At 46.8% G+C, this 18,780-nt stretch overlaps 1 protein-coding gene across 2 annotated transcripts; it reads left to right on the top strand.

Moving 5' to 3' along the window:
- The first annotated feature begins 1,519 nt into the window (after positions 1 to 1,519).
- WEE2 (WEE2 oocyte meiosis inhibiting kinase) lies at positions 1,520 to 18,780 on the top strand. 2 transcript variants are annotated; one of them, XM_064737945.1, is made up of 17 exons: positions 1,520 to 1,569; positions 1,998 to 2,369; positions 5,053 to 5,252; positions 5,784 to 5,832; positions 7,360 to 7,532; positions 8,165 to 8,286; positions 9,483 to 9,629; positions 10,366 to 10,467; positions 10,790 to 10,875; positions 11,783 to 11,953; positions 12,039 to 12,181; positions 14,618 to 14,660; positions 15,401 to 15,461; positions 16,371 to 16,511; positions 16,886 to 16,973; positions 17,485 to 17,573; positions 18,613 to 18,780. In XM_064737945.1, exons 2-17 carry the CDS (start codon positions 2,037 to 2,039, stop codon positions 18,657 to 18,659), a joined length of 1,995 nt encoding a protein of 664 aa, XP_064594015.1. In that variant the 5' UTR covers positions 1,520 to 1,569; positions 1,998 to 2,036; the 3' UTR covers positions 18,660 to 18,780. The 2 variants fall into 2 exon arrangements, with proteins under 2 accessions (XP_064594015.1, XP_064594021.1); XM_064737951.1 differs by lacking the exons at positions 14,618 to 14,660; positions 15,401 to 15,461; positions 16,371 to 16,511; ... (1 more) ...; positions 17,485 to 17,573; positions 18,613 to 18,780 and adding an exon at positions 13,105 to 14,359.

The following is an 18,780-nucleotide window of genomic DNA, read 5'->3' as shown; positions in this document are numbered from 1 at the left end:
AGTTTTCTCCTTTATATATCACATCCCTCCTTAGAACGATGGATAGTTCCTTTAAATCCTGAGAGGGGGAGAAAGTTTTAAAATTGTTTAAGGTGGGATTGAAAACTGATCTGAAGGAATTTCCTTTCTGGGAATTAAAAACATGTAGTCATGGGGACTAAAGGCATTATTTCTTCAGAATGAATATATTTCAACTTACTGCTTCAGGTACAGAACATCTGATGAATGCAGTCAGATCCCAGCAGTGCTAAAGTGGGCCTGGATCTCAGCTGGCCAGATGCTGCAGACACAGCTGGTCACAGCAGCCAGGGCTGGCACTGCCAGGCCTTTGGATCAGGCACAGGGAGATGCAGCAGCTGCATGTCAGGCTGAGAGAGGCTGCATGGCAGCAACAGCCTGTGCCTGCAAGAAATACTGCAACTCTGGGCCAGATGCAAGAAATACTGCAACTCTGGGCCAGATGCAACCAGTACTGGGCTCCTGCCATGTCCTCCTGAGGCTGTTTTGGTGAATGGATACAAATCATTCCTGTATCAAATGAATTGTTGATCACAGTCTTAACAAGCAGTTTCAGAGACACATAAAGCCATACTTTCCATTGAAGGAATGGGTTAGGAGAGCACAGAGAGCTCAGCCCAGTGTGGCCCTGTGTGTTCTGGTGGGAATTGCCCTTGATGTGGGCAGGAAAGCAGGTGCTGCTTCTGCCAGGCACCCATCTCCTACGGGCTGCAGCCTCTTCCAATCTCTGCACGTCCTTCTGGCAGCTCTCCTCAAGGCTAAGGAAAAAGGGTTGCTGTAACCTTGTCCCCAGTTAGTTAAAACTTGCTCTAGTCCCACTGTGACTCACAGGTTGCCAAAGGCTCAGAAGATTCCTGGTTTTTTTTTTACAAAGACCTGCAGTGAGGGGAGAGTTGACCTGAACACAGCAACCCCACCTCTGGGGCTGCCATCCCAGCACTGCTCCTCCCTCCTCTCCTTTGAAACCCCAAGTGGGAAGCTGTACCCAGCCCTGTGTGTAGGGCTCCTGACTCTCTCCTGAAGTCTTATAAATGACACATTCATAAATCTGTACATGATAAATTAGGCTAATGGCCTCTCCATGCAGGCTGCAATGCTTGCCCAAACTAACACATATCTAAATGCAGGAAGTGAAATTCAAATTTAAGGGGGAAGCACAGGGCCCCATCATCACAGGGCTGCACAGGTAAAAGGTAAAGCCCACAAAGGCTGGATCTCTGATGGGATTATGGAGCAGACAGGCTGTCAGCAAACATCACCCCCCTTCCAGGCCCCAGGAAGCTGGAGAAGGGATGAGCATGCAGGAGCAGGGAGATGACTCAGACTGAGAGGGAGTCAGGCTCCCTGCAGAGCTGCTTGTTGGCACTGCAAATCCACATCCAGAGAGAACTCCTCATCCACCAGGAAACTGTGGACAGGTGCTGCCAAGCTCCAGCTGTTTTCCATTAGCATTGGCTCGGGGGTGGGGTGGCTATAAATGGCCCAGGGCAGGGGGGAGTCTGTCTGTGGGGTATCTGGTGATTCCCTGGGGCACCCTCTGCTTTTACAGCTGTATGTAGCATGGAATTTTTTCTTTTTCCTCCCTTCTAGTTGAGAAATTTAATGTAGAAGAGAGTGAGTGGAGGCTGTGTGTTATTCTTTAGTATGTGTTTCCCTGTGTGATGGGAATAAGGAATGGTGGAGCTCTCTTGGAAACTTACTGGCAAAGGCAGTGGCTTCTGAGTTGTATCTGACTTATGCTAATAAGGCAAAAAGCAAAAATCTGTTTTTACATGAGCAGTAGTGGAATGGCTTTGAACCTGGTAATTCTGAGGTGCTCTTCACTAACCAATGCTGTGTGGTTACACTGATGAATGACCAAGGTTTCTGTGTATGTGGGATTGCAGAGTGTGGTCAGCAGAACTGATGCCTTGATGAAGCAGGCAAGAAGATAGTTTATTTGTAAATAATGCTGTCTTTGTGTCTCTCTAACAAAACAGGCCAATATCAGCTCTACCTGCTCTGTTTCATGTGCTAACATGGATGACTGGGACAACAACAATGAGTTCATCCAGCGACTGGACTTTTCCAGCTGTGGTGAGGAGAGTGAAGAAAGAAGTGTAAATGAGGAGGACTCCCTGAGCTTGAGCCCCCCCAGAAGCTCAGAGTTCCAGAAATGGCAAGAGAGCAGTCCTCTGCCAAAAACCCCTCAGAGAAAGCTTAGTGAGATTTTCCTGAGCAGAACAAAAGCCTGGATGAGTCCCACCCTGAAGTCTTCCCCATCTGTGAGCAAGAGCTGGACTAAACCTGAGACACCACTGCACATCACCTGGAAAAAGCTGCAGCTCTGTGACACCCCACACACTCCTAAGGTAATGGCAGGCCTGGGGGGCCTCTGTAGGAGAGAAATGCATCTCCCTTCAAGAAGCTTGTTGTTTGGGGGCAGCTTGGAGGTGGGCAGCTGCACTTGCTGCTCTTTCAGCACATTTCTGGATGCTAATGGGTTTTGTGTTGAAAATTGGAAATGGTGCTATGGCTGGGATGTGTACTTCACCTGGCAGGAGTGGTCAGCTCCAGCCAGCTTGTTGTCTGGTGCCTCAGTGTTCTTTTTGTGTGAAAGAGTTGCTCAGTGGATCTGAAGAAAGCAGGACATTGTTCTCAGGGCAGCAAATCTCCTACGGAAGGGGTGGCAAACCAAGGTGAGCTTGTGGAGGGGAGTTAGCCTCTCTTCACCTGTGTCACTGTCCTAAAATACAACTTAGCTACTGAGCCAGTTTCTTGGGAGAATGATCCCAGCCCCTGTTTTATGTGTAACTTCTTGGAGAGAGTATAATCCAACTGCTTTTTTGTCTTGAGTAAGCACAGGTGGAGACTTGGCACCAGCTTCTCTGTTCCCAGGTGATTTCTGGTGTGTGCATGGCTCCAAGCAGTCCAGGCCTGCAGTGGAGCGTGGCTGTTGCTCTTCTCTCAATGTTCCTGCTCTACTGATGGATTGTTTGCTCCTGTGCTTAAGTGGCACACAGGAGATCTGTGCTTTAATGCTTCTGAGCTAGGCTTTGACTTCTGTCCTCCTCCAAAAACCTGATTGTGTGGAGAGAAGGATGATTCTCTGGCCTTATATGATTGACTGTGTGGCAGTATTTACTGAGGAATGGCCTACCACTCTCTAGGGGAAAGCATCTAAAGGGCATCACTCCAAACATTTCCAATAGTGAGCTTTTATAAGAAATCTCCCTCAATCTCACCTTAACATAGTTGAGAAGTTGTCCTTGCTTTTCATGGAGTTAATTTTGCCCTAGTAACTGGTACTGCATTGTGATTTTGGGCCTAAGCACAGAGTTGCTGAAACATGGCTGTTGCTGAGTGGTGTTTACCCAAAGTCAAGGACTTTTCAGTTTCCCATGTTGTGCCAGTGAGCAGAAGTACCTGCAGCTGTGTGGTTCCAAAGCCAGGACAGCTGCCAGGAACAAACCAGAGGAAAGTTCATGCCATAGGATGTTGTGCTCAACATATAAACAGAAGGAAATTAGCCAGGAGGGGCTGATTAGGGCCCAGGGCTGGGCTGTTCATCAGTCAGCAGGTGGTGAGCAATTGTGAATCACCTGTCTGTCTTGGGTTTTATTTCTCTTTTCACAGCAAAAATAATGATTATATTTTATTTTAATCATTAAATTGTTGTTTTCCCAACCCACAGCCTTTACCCGTTTTTCCCTATTTCTGCTTCCCATCCCACTGAGGGAAGCATTGTAGTTGTGAGCAAAGGGTTCAAAAACAGAGGGCTTAGTTTCTGGCTGGGGTTAAACCTCAATAGATGTGTATAAAAATCTTTTGAGAGCAGATGGGCTGCAGGTAGTGAAGGCTGCTTTCAGGGTGTGCATTGTGTACATGTTGGCTAGATGATTCAAAACATGCTGCTTGTAGTTTGTGATCTTGTAGCCCATAAGCAATCACATGAAATCAACCATTTATTTTCCTTTCTCTCCTGGGATAAAGGTTTTGTTTTCCAAGCATGCTGCAAAAGATGGGCTCCAAAGGGCCTAAATCTACCTGTAGACCCATCTGGGAGTGTTGGCCTTAGAACATTTGAAAGTGATAGAAAGGATGGGAGAGCAGAGCCCTGTCTAAAACTGCAGGCAGAGCCACCAGATGTGAGTGGAGCTGTGGCTCCAGGATTATTATAGTGAGACCACTGTGGGATTGAAAATATATGAGGTCCTTGATCTTCAACAGGGAGACTTCTGTGTTCTTAAAGGGCTTTTAACTAGAAGAAAACATGATGTTAAATAATCTTTTAGACTGTAAACCACTCTCTTGAAGCTGAAACAAATCAAAACCAAACATATTTTTTAAAAGCTGATGGTTACTGAAGGAGTCAATTCATAGTGAGTAGATTTTTGTCTTCAGCTCAAGACTGCTGAATATGCTTTCCATGGTCCAATGTTCTGGACTAGTGAGTGAAACACAATGGCCTGTGCTCTGTGGCAAGGAGAACTATAGAGGTTCTTTCTGAATTTAAATTTCTGAAACTCTGGTTTTTACTTGTGAGGAGAAATGGGTTCATATTGCTTTGCTAGTAGCCATATAAAAAATATTTCTAGCCACTTCCTCTACCCTAATGCTGCTTAATGCTGGGAAATCTGGCTGCTGTTCTAGGTCATCTCCTGACAAACCTGAACTGATGCAATGGTCCATGCCTGGCAGAACTAGGTCTTCCATGTCAATGGAACATATGATGCAATTTCTACCTCTCTGTAGGAGGGAAAGGGGAGCAGCTGGCTCCTCTTGAGGGCTGTGATTGCCAAAATGGCTCTGCAAGCCTCGCCCAAGTGAGCAGGGAATAGACTATGAAAGGGCTTAACAAAGAATGGAATGCTTTGTGGAAAATGAAAACTATGGGGACTAAACTAGGGACACAGGGATTTAATGATTCAGCTCTGCCAAGGAAGGGAGCTGAGTTCTCCTTGAGTTACAGGAGAACAAGAATTTTATTCGGAAATAGCAACAAAAAAAATGTCCTGGTTTATTTGCCACTTATTTTTCCCTCTCTCAACGCAGAGCCTGTTATCGAAGACAGCTTTTCCTTCATCTGCAACCAAGGTCCCGGCCAAAGGCCTCCGGCACCTGAGGCTCACTCCCCGCGCTGACCCTGAGGACTCCTCCCACGCTTCCCTTGTCAACATTAACCCCTTCACACCTGAGTCCTACCGACAAACGCTCTTCCATCCCAACGGCAAGAGGAAGGCTGCAGGAGAGCTGTGAGTGAGCTCCTCTTGGGCAGCAGGCTGAAATCAGGCTGCTGGAAGGGGATAAGCAATGGAGATGTTCAGTATCTGGAATTATTTGCTAACAATGAATCATCCGCTTCTGTAGTGTTCATTGGTGTGGAGTAAATGTTAGCAGAGGTATAAAGGTAACAGAAGTATAAATAAAAATCAGTCATTGCCTCTGTTCACAAAGGTAAGTGGGGGATCAAGAGCTCCCTGTAGTGCTGTGGCTGCAGCTTCAGCAGGAATAATGAGAATTATGCCTCTGGACTGTGCCACTCTGTCCTGTGGGCAGTGCTGAAATTGCTTTGTGAAGGCCTCCCAAATGGGAACAAAGAATTCCCAACCTGGCACTGCAGTCTTTAAGAGCTCAACTAAAAACTTGTCTATCAACTCTATAAAATACATGATTAGGCTGTGAAGCAAGGTTTGGAGGCTCATTTAAAATATAATTTAATTTCAAACCCAGCTGGATTGCTGCACTGAAATGATACACCAGACTTTCCTAATCTTCTGTTATAGGAATGATTCTCATCCAGGAAGCCAGATGAAAAAGGAGCTCCCTACAAAGGTGAGTGTCTGTGCATTTTCCTCCCACAGAGTGGATAAGATGTTTGTGAAAGCTTGGTGTTTGATGGAATTTATTCTGTTATTGGAGTATAAACCACGGCACCATGCCAGAGGATAAATACCTATGACAGAAAAGGTCTAAGCTGAATGTTTTGTTAACATTTGCTTGAGATGACAAACTTGGAAAAGGTAGAATAACTGCAACTGCCAGGTTTATGGAAGGACAACGGTACCCTCTAGCCGAGGAGACTGGGATTGCAGGCAGATGGCCTCCCTGGAAAAACTGCACCTGCAGAGCAAATCTGCTACCAGGCAACATCCGGGCTGCCACAGTTATTGTTTTACCTAGAAGAAAGCCTCAAGGAACTTGCGAATTACTGGAATATTATTCTGCTTGATTTCTAATGAGATTATGTAATATAGGTATAAAATTGTGTACTAGGAGGTATTTGTACTGCCAAGTTTCTTAACCTAGTGTAAAATACAGCTGCGTTATGAAATGCAATCTGTTGGGAAGGGCTGCTGCTTCATGTGAGCCACATTTTACTGGCTGTGAGGACCAACTCTTACCTCCTCCTGTGCCATAAACTGCAGCAATCACAGCAGTTTCTGTGGGGGCCGCTGAGCAACATGAGCTGCTGTCCCTGTAAGGGATGGAGAAAAATCACTTAGACCACTCTTGTTGTTCACTTCATGCTCCAGTGCTTTTCTTTACTTACTTTCCCTGCCAGTAGGCATCACTCTCCCAGCAGTACCAGCAGCTCCTAGATCCCTAGTGGCCATTATTGTAGCAATAATTATGTTCCAGCAGTTCTGCCAGCTTTCAACTCTTTGTGGAAAAGTGTCTCTGGGTGAGATATCAGTGGGAATGCAAACAAATACACTGAGAGCAGCTAATCTGCCATTAGCCAACAGCTGGTGCTTCAAACCTGCAGAGCCTGAGCTGGTACAGAATGGCCTTGGCTGCAGGCAACCTCAGCTGCCAGGGCAGAGCTGCTCTTGCATAGCTGGGCCAACACACCAAGCTCCTCTCCTGAGCTCAAAACAGGCTCTCAAGTCCTGTCTTTAGGCCAACACCTTTTTATTGCTTTCTGTTCATCCCTGAGTGACTCCATCAGCTGTAAGAACTGATCTGGGTTGTCAGGAGAAGGGATTTCATGGCAGTGACCCAAGGAGGCTTAGGCATATACACCCAACTAGACTAAATTTCTCCTTAACTACAATTCTACCTCTAAGGATAACAAGTCCTGATTATATAAAACCAACCAGCTTTGCAACTTGGCCAACCCAGGGAAGGTGGCCTTAAAGTGGTCACAAAAAAACCCAAGTGGAAGGTAATTTCAAGAACTGAAATTTCTGTTTCAGGAACTGGCCACACACCTGCACCTAAGCCTGGATGAGCACCCAGAATGGGAGAGGGGGGCAATGTGGGTGCTCAGTGACAGTGAGTGTTACACACCTCTAAAACAATGGCAGCTATTGAGGCTTCCAGCTCCTGTTTGTCTCTGCTGTTTTTGCCATTTTGCAGAGATACACTCTGAAGGCGAGCAATATGGTTTCCCGCTACAAGAAGGAGTTCCTGGAACTAGAAAAAATCGGTGTGGGGGAATTTGGCTCCGTCTACAAGTGCATCAAACGCCTTGATGGATGTGTTTATGCCATCAAACGCTCCAAAAGGCCTCTGGCAGGATCCTCAGATGAGTGAGTGTGCTTGCTGGAATCTGCCAGTTGAAATGATGGGCATGTTCTTGAGAGGTGTGATGGGAAGGAGGGAGTGTGGATCTAAAAGTGTCTGATGGGTGGCATGAGCAAGAATTGGCTACTGCTGCACACAATAACAGCTGGGAGAGTGGGGGAAGATACCACTACACAACTATTGGATGTAAATGTCTGGGGAAGGAAGAAGTCACGTGCACTGCAAAGTGGGAGGATGGAATACCTGAACACCTTGGGTCCATCCAGACAGTTTCTTTATAATAACTTCAAGAAGTTTATTTGACAGACATACTGCTGTCCCTGCCTTATGTATGGCCAGTGCTGCTCTTATCTGTATTGACCAGCTTGTGGTGTCCTGTAGCTAAAGCAAAGTCTTTGAAGCTGTTTTGCCTTTGCCTCTTTAACAAAAGACTTGCTCAGCAATAATTTTCTTTAACAGCTGCTCAGGGCATTTGAGCAAGGGCAGGTTTTGCCTCAGCAGCTGGGAGAGCCAGTCTGTCTGTCAAAACCTGAGAGAATGGGGGAACAGAGGGGTTCAGGATTTGACAGGGCTCCTCTCCTGGAGCCAGGTATCCTCTGGCAGGCTGTCACCTCAGCTTTCTCCCTGTGTCCCCCAGGCAGCTGGCCCTGCGGGAGGTGTATGCCCACGCTGTGCTGGGGCACCACCCCCACGTCGTGCGCTACTACTCGGCCTGGGCGGAGGACGACCACATGATAATCCAGAATGAGCACTGCAATGGTAAGAGCCCAGCATGGGCAAAGCTCCCTTCTTCTGTACCTTAATGTGGGTGTTGTGGCTTACAACAAAGCAAACTGCCCTGGGGCTGCATTTCTGTGGAGAATCCAGCAAGGGCGTGTAATATTTAGGTGAAGTTCTGAGTGATGCTGATGTTTTAGAAGCAGTGCAATTTTGTATTTCTAGGACTTGAAAACGGTTTCTCTGTTTTGGCTGGCCTGGAAAAGCCAGACTGTTGCTTAGGGTTGTGCTGGGACTGTCCAGGTAACACCTGATATGAGTGACCCAAGAGCTGCTGACTTAAGGGCCATGTATTTTGGCAAAACCTCCTCTTAATGAGAATGGGTAATAACTGGTTGGATGAAGGCACCTTGCATCCTGACTAGAATAAAGGGGTTTATAGCTGCAGAGGAATGGAGCAAATGATGAGGCAAAGTATAAATGGTGTGCTGCAGGCAGGATGGTAAACTCCTACTGAAGTTTGCCCTTGGCAATACCACTGCTTGAGAGAAATGGGGAAAGATGCCTTTAGCTACCAGAGTTGCTGAAAGCAAGTATGTAATGCTCATCTTTTGACTGCAGCTGTAGTCTTGGGGCTCAATGAAAAGTGGTGACAGCTGTTTGGAGTATTGCTCTAAAATCTGGTGGAGGCAACCACAAAATGTACTCATTGCTGCAGCATCAGTGCATTGCTTGTGTTCTGGTGGCTGAACATCTGAGGCTGATGGGACAGAGGCTATGATACTTCTACCTCTGAAATATCCATAGTGTCTCAATGGAGACCAACAAAACTGTGTCAAATGTTAATGATTTTCAGTCAAAAATCTGCTAGTGGGAACTTAATTTCCTTGTTCCACCACTCCTACACTTGCTTTCTGCATCCAAGCACAGCAGAAGCAATTACTTTTTCTGTTGTTCACTTGCAGCAGCACCAGCATCGCTAACAGGTCAGCCCTCCTGGCAGTATGTAGAGCTTTAGGCTGGGGGCAGAACTGCAGTTGGCCATCCTTGCTGGGCATTCCAGGGCAGTGGGAAGGCTGAAGCCAAGGGGTGATGGCCAAGTTTGCTCACTAGAGCACACAGAGCTGCTGGGGTTGGGTTTGTCACTAGCCAGCCTCTTGTTCTGGGCAGCTAAACAGTTTCAAACATGCTGTTCCATAAAACCTCTGTCAGGTCTCAGACTGACTGTTTTCCCCTAGGTGGGAGTCTCCAGGATGCGCTGCTGGAAAATGCAAAGCTTGGGCAGTATTTCCCAGAAGGAGAGCTGAAGGAAATATTGCTGCAAGTCTCCATGGGACTAAAATACATCCACAACTCTGGCCTTGTGCACCTGGATATCAAACCTAGTAAGTAGTGCCCTTCTCTGTGGAGGGCTTCCTAGTGAAGCCTCAGGGGTAGGACCTGTAACAAATCCTTCTGAGTGCTCCAAAGGAAAGAGGACCTTGCCCTTGTCTTGTGTATGGTGGTACTTTCTTTTTAAATTTTTATTTTGATTTGTGCCATTACTGCTGCTCTAGAATTGAGCTTTTTCTGATAGTTGGCAGCATTTTACTCCTGTCTCATGACCTCTGTAATCCTAGCTCATGGGAATCACCTTCATACTGATGGAGCAAGTAGGGCTGCCAGGGAAGATGGGCACTTCCTTATTTACTGTCTTGTTGCACAACACTTGCCTTTTTTGTGTTTAACAACCTTGGGGGAATTAAGGTCCTGCAAAAATAGTAATAAGGTTTAACAAAATAACAAGTAATGAGGTTTCCTCTCTGCAGGATGGTCACCTCCAGGGCAATGCTTCTCTTCTGTCACAGAGTTAATATTCTTAGAGAGGAACTCCTTTTTCCTGCTGAAATTATGATTCTCCTATAGAGGGCAGGGGGAGGGGAAAGCTGATTTCACTGGGATATTTTATGCATGAGAAACAACTGTCTTATGCCAGCTGTGTGGCTGGATGTGAGCTGGGCAGAAAGCTGACTGCTGGGTGGGAAGCATGTGCATGATTTCTCTGGCTGCAAAGCTTAACTACAGGTGGGATTTTGATGAATTTGTCAGGCTGCTGCATTGCTAAACTTCTCTGTCTTGCAGGTAATATCTTCATCTGTCACAAGCTGGCAGTTTCAGGCCCTGCTGGGCAGGAGGAGAGTGACAGTGAAGATGAGTTCTCTCCTGGTGTGGTGTATAAGATTGGTAGGTTTTAGCCTACTTTACAGCTGGCCTAAGGTTAGGGCTGCCCATTACTGCCTGAGACTGCTGTGTCCTGTGGCTGAAGAGACTTGCACACAACTGATAGGATGGTCATGAATGCCCCAGTTACTCACCAGGACTAATTCCTCTGAGAAGACAAATCACAGAAAATTCATGTGCTTGTTTCCAAGTGCAGGTTCCTGAGTTAGGAGCAGGCTTGTTCTCTTACTCAGCATTTCTGTTGGTGCCTATAAAGTGCAGGCTTTTAGTGGAGAATGACCTCAGTTTGCTTCATTACATTTCAGCTGCTTGTTCTCTGTCTCAGGTGACCTTGGACATGTGACATCAATCACAAACCCTCAGGTGGAGGAAGGAGACAGACGGTTTTTGGCCAATGAAATTTTGCAAGAGGTAAAACTGCTAGATCTGGGCAGGAGGAGAGGAAGTGGGGAGACATCAACTGTAAAGCAGTCATTAGTCTAGCTTGTTCCTTACCTTATCTCCTCTGACTTGTTCCTCACCTTATCTCCTCTTTCTTCTGTCTGGTCTGGCTGTGAAATCTGTGAAATTGGCACTTGATCATGAACAAATAGTGGTGTGAGTCTTATCATGTAAATACTTACTTAATATGTAAATACTTCATAAATAGCTATCATTGGATTATTGCAATTATTCCCCTTGAGGGATCAGTGAGACAAAACCTTTATCAGTTTAAAGACATTTGATTTGCATATCCAGCTGAGATGAAACAACGGGATGTGATTATTGAGGAATATATTTACCCAGACAGATGCCTTGTAAAACAAACACACTGAACAAATAGTGGTGGGAGGCACAACACACCTCTTAAGCTGACTGCAGTTTTGTCAGTCTGGCCAACAAATGAAAAGGGAATCAGAATTGAACAACCAGCTTGGATGTGTTATTCAATTCAGGTGTTTAAGGGACAGTATCTGTGCTGCAAGTGGATTTGGGGGCTGTTGGGCCACTGTATGAGATGCAGCCTTCAGTCTGAGTTGGGCATGGGTAGCTTACTGGTGGAGGCTGGAGGAACACATGTGTTAGGCCATCCTCTGGAGCCACTGCAGTGATCCCAGCGTGGCCTGCAAGGTCCTTATGGCTGGCTGAGATCCAACATGCTGGTGGTTAGTGGCACTGCCTGCTGCCAGTGTTTTCATCCTGAAGAGCAGGAAACAGCTCACTGAAGGCAGTGCTACATACACACACTTGGCTGTTTCTTTTTGGGCTCATTCCTCAACTCACCTTTGCTTAGTGCAGCAAGATGTTCCTTTCTAACACCCTTCCCTTCTCTCTGCAGCAATACTGCTACCTGCCCAAGGCAGACATCTTTGCCCTGGCCCTCACGGTGGCTCTGGCAGCTGGGGCAGCACCACTGCCCCACAACGGGGCCCTGTGGCACCACATCCGCAAGGGCAACGTCCCACCCATCCCCCAGAAGCTTCCCCACCGTTTTCTGGAGCTCCTCAAGGTGAGGCAGTACTCCTGACAGGATGGTGGCTTTTTCAGCTGGCATGTGACAGGAGTGTTAGACTCTGAACTCCTTTGCCTTCCAGCTCATGATCCACCCTGACCCAGCACAGAGACCTTCTGCCACAGCTCTCACCAAGCACCCTGTTCTCCGTCCTTCCTCTGGAAAAGCTGTGCAGCTCCAGGAGCAGCTCAATATGGAGAAATGCAAGACTGCTATGCTGGAAAGGTAGGGCTGGCTTGGGCATGAAGGGGAGAAGGTGTGGGCACAACCATGCTGGTCACCAGCTTTGAGTGGAGGGTGGTAGTGCTGGGAGAATGCAGAAATCCCCAGCCAGTTCCTGTGCCTGGAGCTGGGGGATGGTGGGGATGTAAAACAGGGACTTGCAGTGCCCAGACAGCAGCTGTGCTTCAGCTCTGGCTTGGAGGAGCTGGCTGAGTTATAGCAGTGAATTCTGCACTTCCTGCAGCCACTGGTGGTGCAAAGTGCTGATACAACCTGCAGCAGTGGGCAGATGAGGAATTGATAATGCACTGAGAGAGTGGGCTAAGCACAGAAGGAAGATAAACATCAGGTGGTGGCAGATTTCCCTTGTTCCCTCTCACTGCTGTTGGCAGCAGTGTTTTGGGGGGCTGGGATCTAAGAACTGCCCGACAACCCCTCTAAGTGCAGTGCTCAGCTGGGGAGGAAGTTTTCTGTGTAGACAGAAGAGTGAATGCTCTGGAAGAACAGCAAGTACCAGAAAGGGAAGAAAAGCAATGGAAAAGAAGCATTTGCCATTATTTAGGTATATATTTATGAGATGACATTGATCTAAGTTGCAGCACTTACAACTATCGGAAACAATGGGAGAAAAACTGAGCCAGGTGTTCCCCATACTGGTGCCAGTGTGTTGCTGACCTGATACATGGTTTTCTTCTGGAAAATCTTAAGAGCTCCTACCTTTTCAAACAGAAACTCTAGGGACAGCTACAGTAATCTTCATGTTACCCTCTGGGCTGAGAAACTGCCCCTTTCCAGCAGTGCTGGAGTACTACAGTAACCCTCTTGTGCAAGATTGTTCGTAGTTTGCTTCTGTAGCTGCTGGGGGTTCATGCCCATGACATGACATGGTTTTCTTCCTTTCCTCTTCCCTCGTCTCCCCCCTGCAGGGAACTTAAAGCAGCTCGCCTTGCCCAGAGCCTCATGAAGGACCAAGCCTTAGGAAGTGCCAAGTTACAAGAGTCTGAAACCTCTTCTAAGCAGAAGAGCAAGCGTCTGGTGGGAGGGAAGAGCTGTCGCTCCTTTAGCTTTACTCTGGGTTTCTGAATTTCTGTGGTGTCCAAAGACTGCTAAATGGCCCTGTGAAAGCAGAGGGTCTGCACAGACCAATGCCCCACCAATGCCCCATATTCTCTCTCCCTGGTTTTTTTTTTTTTTTTTTGTTCCCCTATTAGTTATGAGATGTCTGAGAAAATGACTGACTTACAAGACTTACAAGTGCTAGATAATGGGATTTAAGGTTGTCCTCAGTCTTTTACTTGTTTAATTTCTTGTGTAATTTGCCTTGCTATAGACTCAGTAACTCTGCCCTGACAAAAGAATGACATTTTCTCTACTCACTTCCCTCTTTCTTCAGTTGGGCCCTGTTATTGGTGATTTTGTGGTCTTAACACTTGGGCTGATTGTATTTTTAGAGGGGTGATAATGTCTGTACGGGGAGGCAGCATCTTCAGCTGGCCCCTTCTAGGAGCAAGCAGGCAGAGACTACAGCAGCGAGTTTTAGCCGCACATCAGGAGCCAGGCTGGTTACACACAGCTGTCCTGGGGGCTCAGGATGCAGCTGGAGTGGTGTTTCACTGAGGGGGGACACGGAGTCATAGGAAATACCTTGAGTTAAGGACTGGGAGTTGAAGAAAAACATTCTTTGAAATTTTTGTAACTGGGTGTGCTCTAACAGACTAGTTAGTCGCTGATACCCGACTCGTTTTGTGTCAGTCGGGGAGGATTCCTTGTTCGCCTGGGGGAGACAGCTGCAGGGTGTTGGTAGCTGGGTCTGTCTGTACCCAATTCCTGCCCAGTACCTCGCAGGTGCTGCAGCTGCTTGCCTGTGAACTGTGGCCTTTCAGCAAAGATGAGGGCAAGTAGAAAGGGCTTTTCCAGCTTTTTGGAGCTGCCCATGTTGATGGTTGTATGTATTTCGTCTTTGAGATCTCACACACGCTTCCCCCTCTCCCCGCTAAATGTAACTCTGGGGGTCCTTGTCGCTTGTTTGTGTTGGACAGAGCGCTGCGCTGCTATGAAGGGAGCGCTTGGTAACTCATTTTCAGCTTCTACTGGTTTGTTTGACGATGTTGCACACGCTGGCTTTTAACTGTTCGATCCTATCGTTCCGTGCGAATAAAGCTTTTATCATTTTTTAACCGATGATGGAGTGATGCAATTTTGTTGGTTACTATTTTTTTTCCCCTCTGCGACCTCGGGGTCCCCCGGCGGCCGGGGCTGCAGGCGCTGCTCGGGGTCCCCGGGGGCCGGGGCTGCAGGCGCTGCCCGGCTCCGAGGCGTTTCCGCCCGGAACCCGCGGCCCGGCCCTTTCCTGTTCCGGCGGCCGGGGCGCAGCGCGGCGGCAGCGGCGCGGGGTCGGGGCTCTGTGGGGCGCTGCTTCAGCCCTGCTTTTCCCTCCAGGTGCGGGCCCGGCGGCAGCATGTGGCGGCGACCGGCGTGGCAGGTAGGGCCGTGCGGGGCAGTGCGGCCCCTGGAGCGGCTCTCCGGACACGGAACAGCGCTCCGGGAAGGGGGAAGGGGAGGGGCGGACGGAGCCCAGCGCCCTGAGCTCTCAGCCGGCCGTGCCCGCTGGGCCGGGGCCCCGGCGCTGGGTCTGCCCTTGGGGAGAAACAGTGTGAGCTCTGGAACCGCCTGCTCGGGGAAATGAGCCCTTTTTCCAGTTCCTGCACGTGGATCTCTAGCAGAAGTGCTTCTAGGCTTTTTTCCCCCCTCCTTTCTTCTAGGATAGAATATTTGCAGTTCCAGTACAGCTTTCTCACTTACGTACTTTTTGGGCACACCTGGTTAATCTCTGAAATGGAGCAGAACTCAGACCTGTTTGTTTCTAAAGGCTAAAACTCAAACAATTAAACCCTCACTCTCCTACAAACCTCCTCTCCTCTTATTTACATATTATAGAAAAGCAGTAGTTACCCCATGTACCAAAAATAACTGCTGGAGGTGTACCTTTGGGCCATGCTTTTTTCTAGGCACTCTTTAACTTTGATTTAACCAGATGTTCTTTAAGTAATCTTACTAGCTTCATTTGGCTGAACAGATCTCTTTCCCCAGGTCCCCCATTAGTTACCTGGCAAAGAACATAATTGCAGAGCCTCTGCAAGTGCTCAGAAAATGAGATGTGAAGGCTTGTGAATGCTGTTCCTAGTTTGTGTCTTGGAAACTCACATTTCTCTGTTCCTTCAGGTGCTACGCCAGTTTGTAAGACATGACTCTGACACGGTTAACTCACTGGTACTTGAGAGATGTAAGTACCCCTGAGATGCAATTTAGTTGTTAGTCATGGTGTTTGCCTCTGTTTTAGGACACCTGAAATAGGGCAGGAGAGAAGCCGTAGGAATGGTGGCTCCTCAGTGTAGCACCTAAGGATGTGTTGTTTCAAGCACAGAGACTCTTGAGTGGGTTCCTGCCTGGTCTCTGTCAGCTGAAGCAGCACTTTAGGGGGGGAGAGAAGAAAGCCCTGACCAAGACTGTCACTCTATAGCCCAAAAAGTTGTGCTTTATCTGTGGCAGTGGTTTGGCTCTGCTGTTGGCATGGTTTCTGAAGCTGCCTTCAGGTGTCTTATGTGCTTGTTTCTCACACTCCTGGGTCCCCGGGGCCCTTGTGTGTGTGCTGCTGCCCCAGCAGGGTTTGCTGCAGGTGTACTTCAGCCTTCACTGTTCACTTCACATGCTCATTGTGCACGAGTGATACTTCCCTGACCTCTTCCAGTTGTCCTTGAACATGGAGAAGGAAAGGATAGATTGTGTCTGCCTAGGCCTGGTAATGGTGTAAAAACTGACTCTCATTCAGAGGATGGAGTGCAGCAATGCAACTTTGTTTCAAAGGTACTGCTGTGCACTGTGTTTTGTTGGTATGAAACAAAAGTCACATCAATGCAGTTTAGTCTCAAGTGACACATGGATGTGAAAGAGATGGAACAGAAAGAATAAGGGACCTTTGGCTTTTTAAATCAGTTAGTTCACAGTGGTAATGACAGTACAGACACAGTCAACCATCTGCTGGGGCCTGAAAAAGCCAAATGTCACAAGAGTTTAAAAAGTGCTCAGGAGGTGCACAAAGTTGTAATCCTGGCCCTTGAGAAAAGCTGCTGACTGAGGGCTTGCCATGTTTAGAATCATCATAATTCACCTGTGTGTTTGCTCTCTGTTTCAGCCATGAATCGTGTTCAGCTGCTCGGTCGGGTTGGACAGGACCCTATCATGAGGCAAGTGGAAGGAAAAAATCCTGTTACCATATTTTCCCTTGCAACCAATGAGATGTGGCGGACAGGAGATAGTGAAGTGGGCCAGGGAGGTGAGTCTGCACAACGTGTCCCAGGTCATTTGCACACTGGCAAATCTGGGGTGCAGGAAGGTTCCTTTGAGCTCGGCAGAGATGCTGGGGCATTTGTGTGTGTCTCACTGATGGGGAAAAATTAATAGCATGAGCACTGTCTTACAGAAAAAGCAATGTCTTGGTTTGAACTGTGCTTCTGCACAAGAATTTGTTTGGATACAGGCGACTGGAACATCTAGTTCTGGAGTGAAGTGGGAGATGGCATGCTAGTAAACTTCTGTTTTCAAATCACTTCTCATAATTTGAGAATACTGATGTGTTGAAACTAATTTCTGAGTTTTGTATCACAAAGAGGATTTGGCATCCAGCTCTGTTACTTCTGTGTACCTTAGGTGATGTCAGTCAGAAGACGACATGGCACAGGATCTCTGTCTTCAGACCCGGCCTCAGGGATGTCACCTATCAGTATGTGAGGAAGGGGTAAGTGAATAACAAATGTGGGTGAGGATTTAATGCCTTAATAATGCATTAATGTAATAATTATGGTGACCAGGAACTGTAATAAGATACAGGTGGTATAAAACAAGTTAGCAGAGCAGCTGCAAACAACTGATACAAAAGCCTGTGTACTTTGAATCAGATTCTGAATTCAGCCTTTTCATCAGGAAGTGTAATGATCAGACAAATAGTCATGGGCTCCAAGTGGAAGAGAGGAAACTTAGGTTTACATCCATATATTCAATCTTACTGTCAAGGTGGTGAGGCCCTGGCACAGGTTGCCCAGAGAAGCAGAGATGCCCCATCCCTGGAAGTGTTCAAAGTCAGGCTGGATGGGGTTTGAGCAGCCTGATCTAGTGGATGGTATTCCTGCCCGTGGCCAGGGGTTTGGAACATGTGGTTTTTAGGATCCCATTTTAAATTCAATCCCAAATGGATTACAGAGTGGAAAACAGCAGTTCTCTCACCAAAATAAAATTCTTGTTTTTTTCAGCTCTCGGATCTTTGTTGAAGGAAAGATAGATTATGGTGAATACACAGATAAGAACAATGTGAGGCGACAGGCCACAACAATTATAGCAGGTAAGGAGCGAAGCACCAAGGTGCCTTTTGCTCTTTTAAAATGAAAAGAGGGTGGAGAGCCTCTGAAATGAAGCTTGGTTTGTCTTCATTCTCAGTATCCACACTCAGGGATTTAGAGAGAATGGATAGTGTGTACCAGCAGATTTCCTCTGGCACTGCTTGTGAACACACAGAAAATGAGAGTATCCAGTTGCAAACTGTTGGTGTCATTGGCTTACCCCACAGAATGGATAAGGAGTGGACTTGTGCCTTGACACACAACAAAGAAAACTAGGAAACTCAACTTCTTCCTTCAGCCTTTAAATAGCTAGAGCATCCTGCAGCATCTTTATTGTGGATAGAGCTGCTCCTGTGTTGCTTTTGAATGAGGGATAAATTAATTGGGTAGTAGAGCAAACATTTCTGTTACACAAGTATGTCTAAAAAAATAGAACAGGGGGAAAAAAAAGGAAAAACAACAGTCATGTAACAGTCATATTCCTGGATGTTTTTCTGCAGCCTCTTTAAAAGCTAGCAGTACTATAAATTACTGGAAGGGAGAAGCAATTCCTCTTTTTTAATTAGTATTCTCCTAATGGTTTCTTGTTCGAGAGGCCCAGTCTCAAGAGTTTAGAAATTCCTTGATGAAGTAGGAGCTTCCCATAGTCCTGCAGGCTGTTGACATGGTATATTGTATAGTATGTAGTGCAGAGTGAACATGACAAACGGAAAGGGAAATAAGCTGTAACTGATGGAGATTATAGTTGAAGAATTAAACCATTATTTAAAAATGTTTTTAGTCTTTCACTGTTCAGCAGCTTTTCATCAGCTTTAGCACACTTGTTTCATAGTACATGTGGCCACCTTGAATTGTCTGCTTTCAGGGGAGGTAGAGAAGGAACCTTTTATTTGACACTGTTTTATTTTATTAACTATCATTCTATTCCAAAACCCACATCTTAGCAACTTATTTTAACACAAATACCTGGGCTTCATGGTGTGAAGGCTTACAACAAGGCAAAACAATGCTCAAGATTAATTTTTTTAAATTTCTTTTCAGATAATGTGATTTTTCTGAGTGATGGCTCGGTGAGAGAAAAGGTGTGATGTCCTTAGTGCTTGGATCCAGGCCATTTCATTCCTTTGGTTTTTCTGTGCTTCATAATTCTGTAGTCACTTATATTGCTGTAGTTTCTTTAAGAAATAAATAAAATGTTTGTTACCTAGA

The sequence above is a fragment of the Zonotrichia leucophrys genome, chromosome 1A, assembly GCF_028769735.1.
Source record: "Zonotrichia leucophrys gambelii isolate GWCS_2022_RI chromosome 1A, RI_Zleu_2.0, whole genome shotgun sequence".
Lineage (NCBI taxonomy): Eukaryota > Metazoa > Chordata > Aves > Passeriformes > Passerellidae > Zonotrichia > Zonotrichia leucophrys.
This window is presented reverse-complemented; position numbering and strand designations above follow the sequence as displayed.

What these genes read in the sequence shown, in the direction of transcription:
- WEE2 (XM_064737945.1), top strand. Translation starts at nt 2,037, where the DNA reads ATGGATGACTGGGACAACAACAATGAGTTCATCCAGCGACTGGACTTT. An exon ending in AAAAGGAGCTCCCTACAAAG is followed by an intron (nt 5,833 to 7,359) that starts GTGAGTGTCTGT and finishes GCCATTTTGCAG; the next exon opens with AGATACACTCTGAAGGCGAG. An exon ending in CTGGCAGGATCCTCAGATGA is followed by an intron (nt 7,533 to 8,164) that starts GTGAGTGTGCTT and finishes TGTGTCCCCCAG; the next exon opens with GCAGCTGGCCCTGCGGGAGG.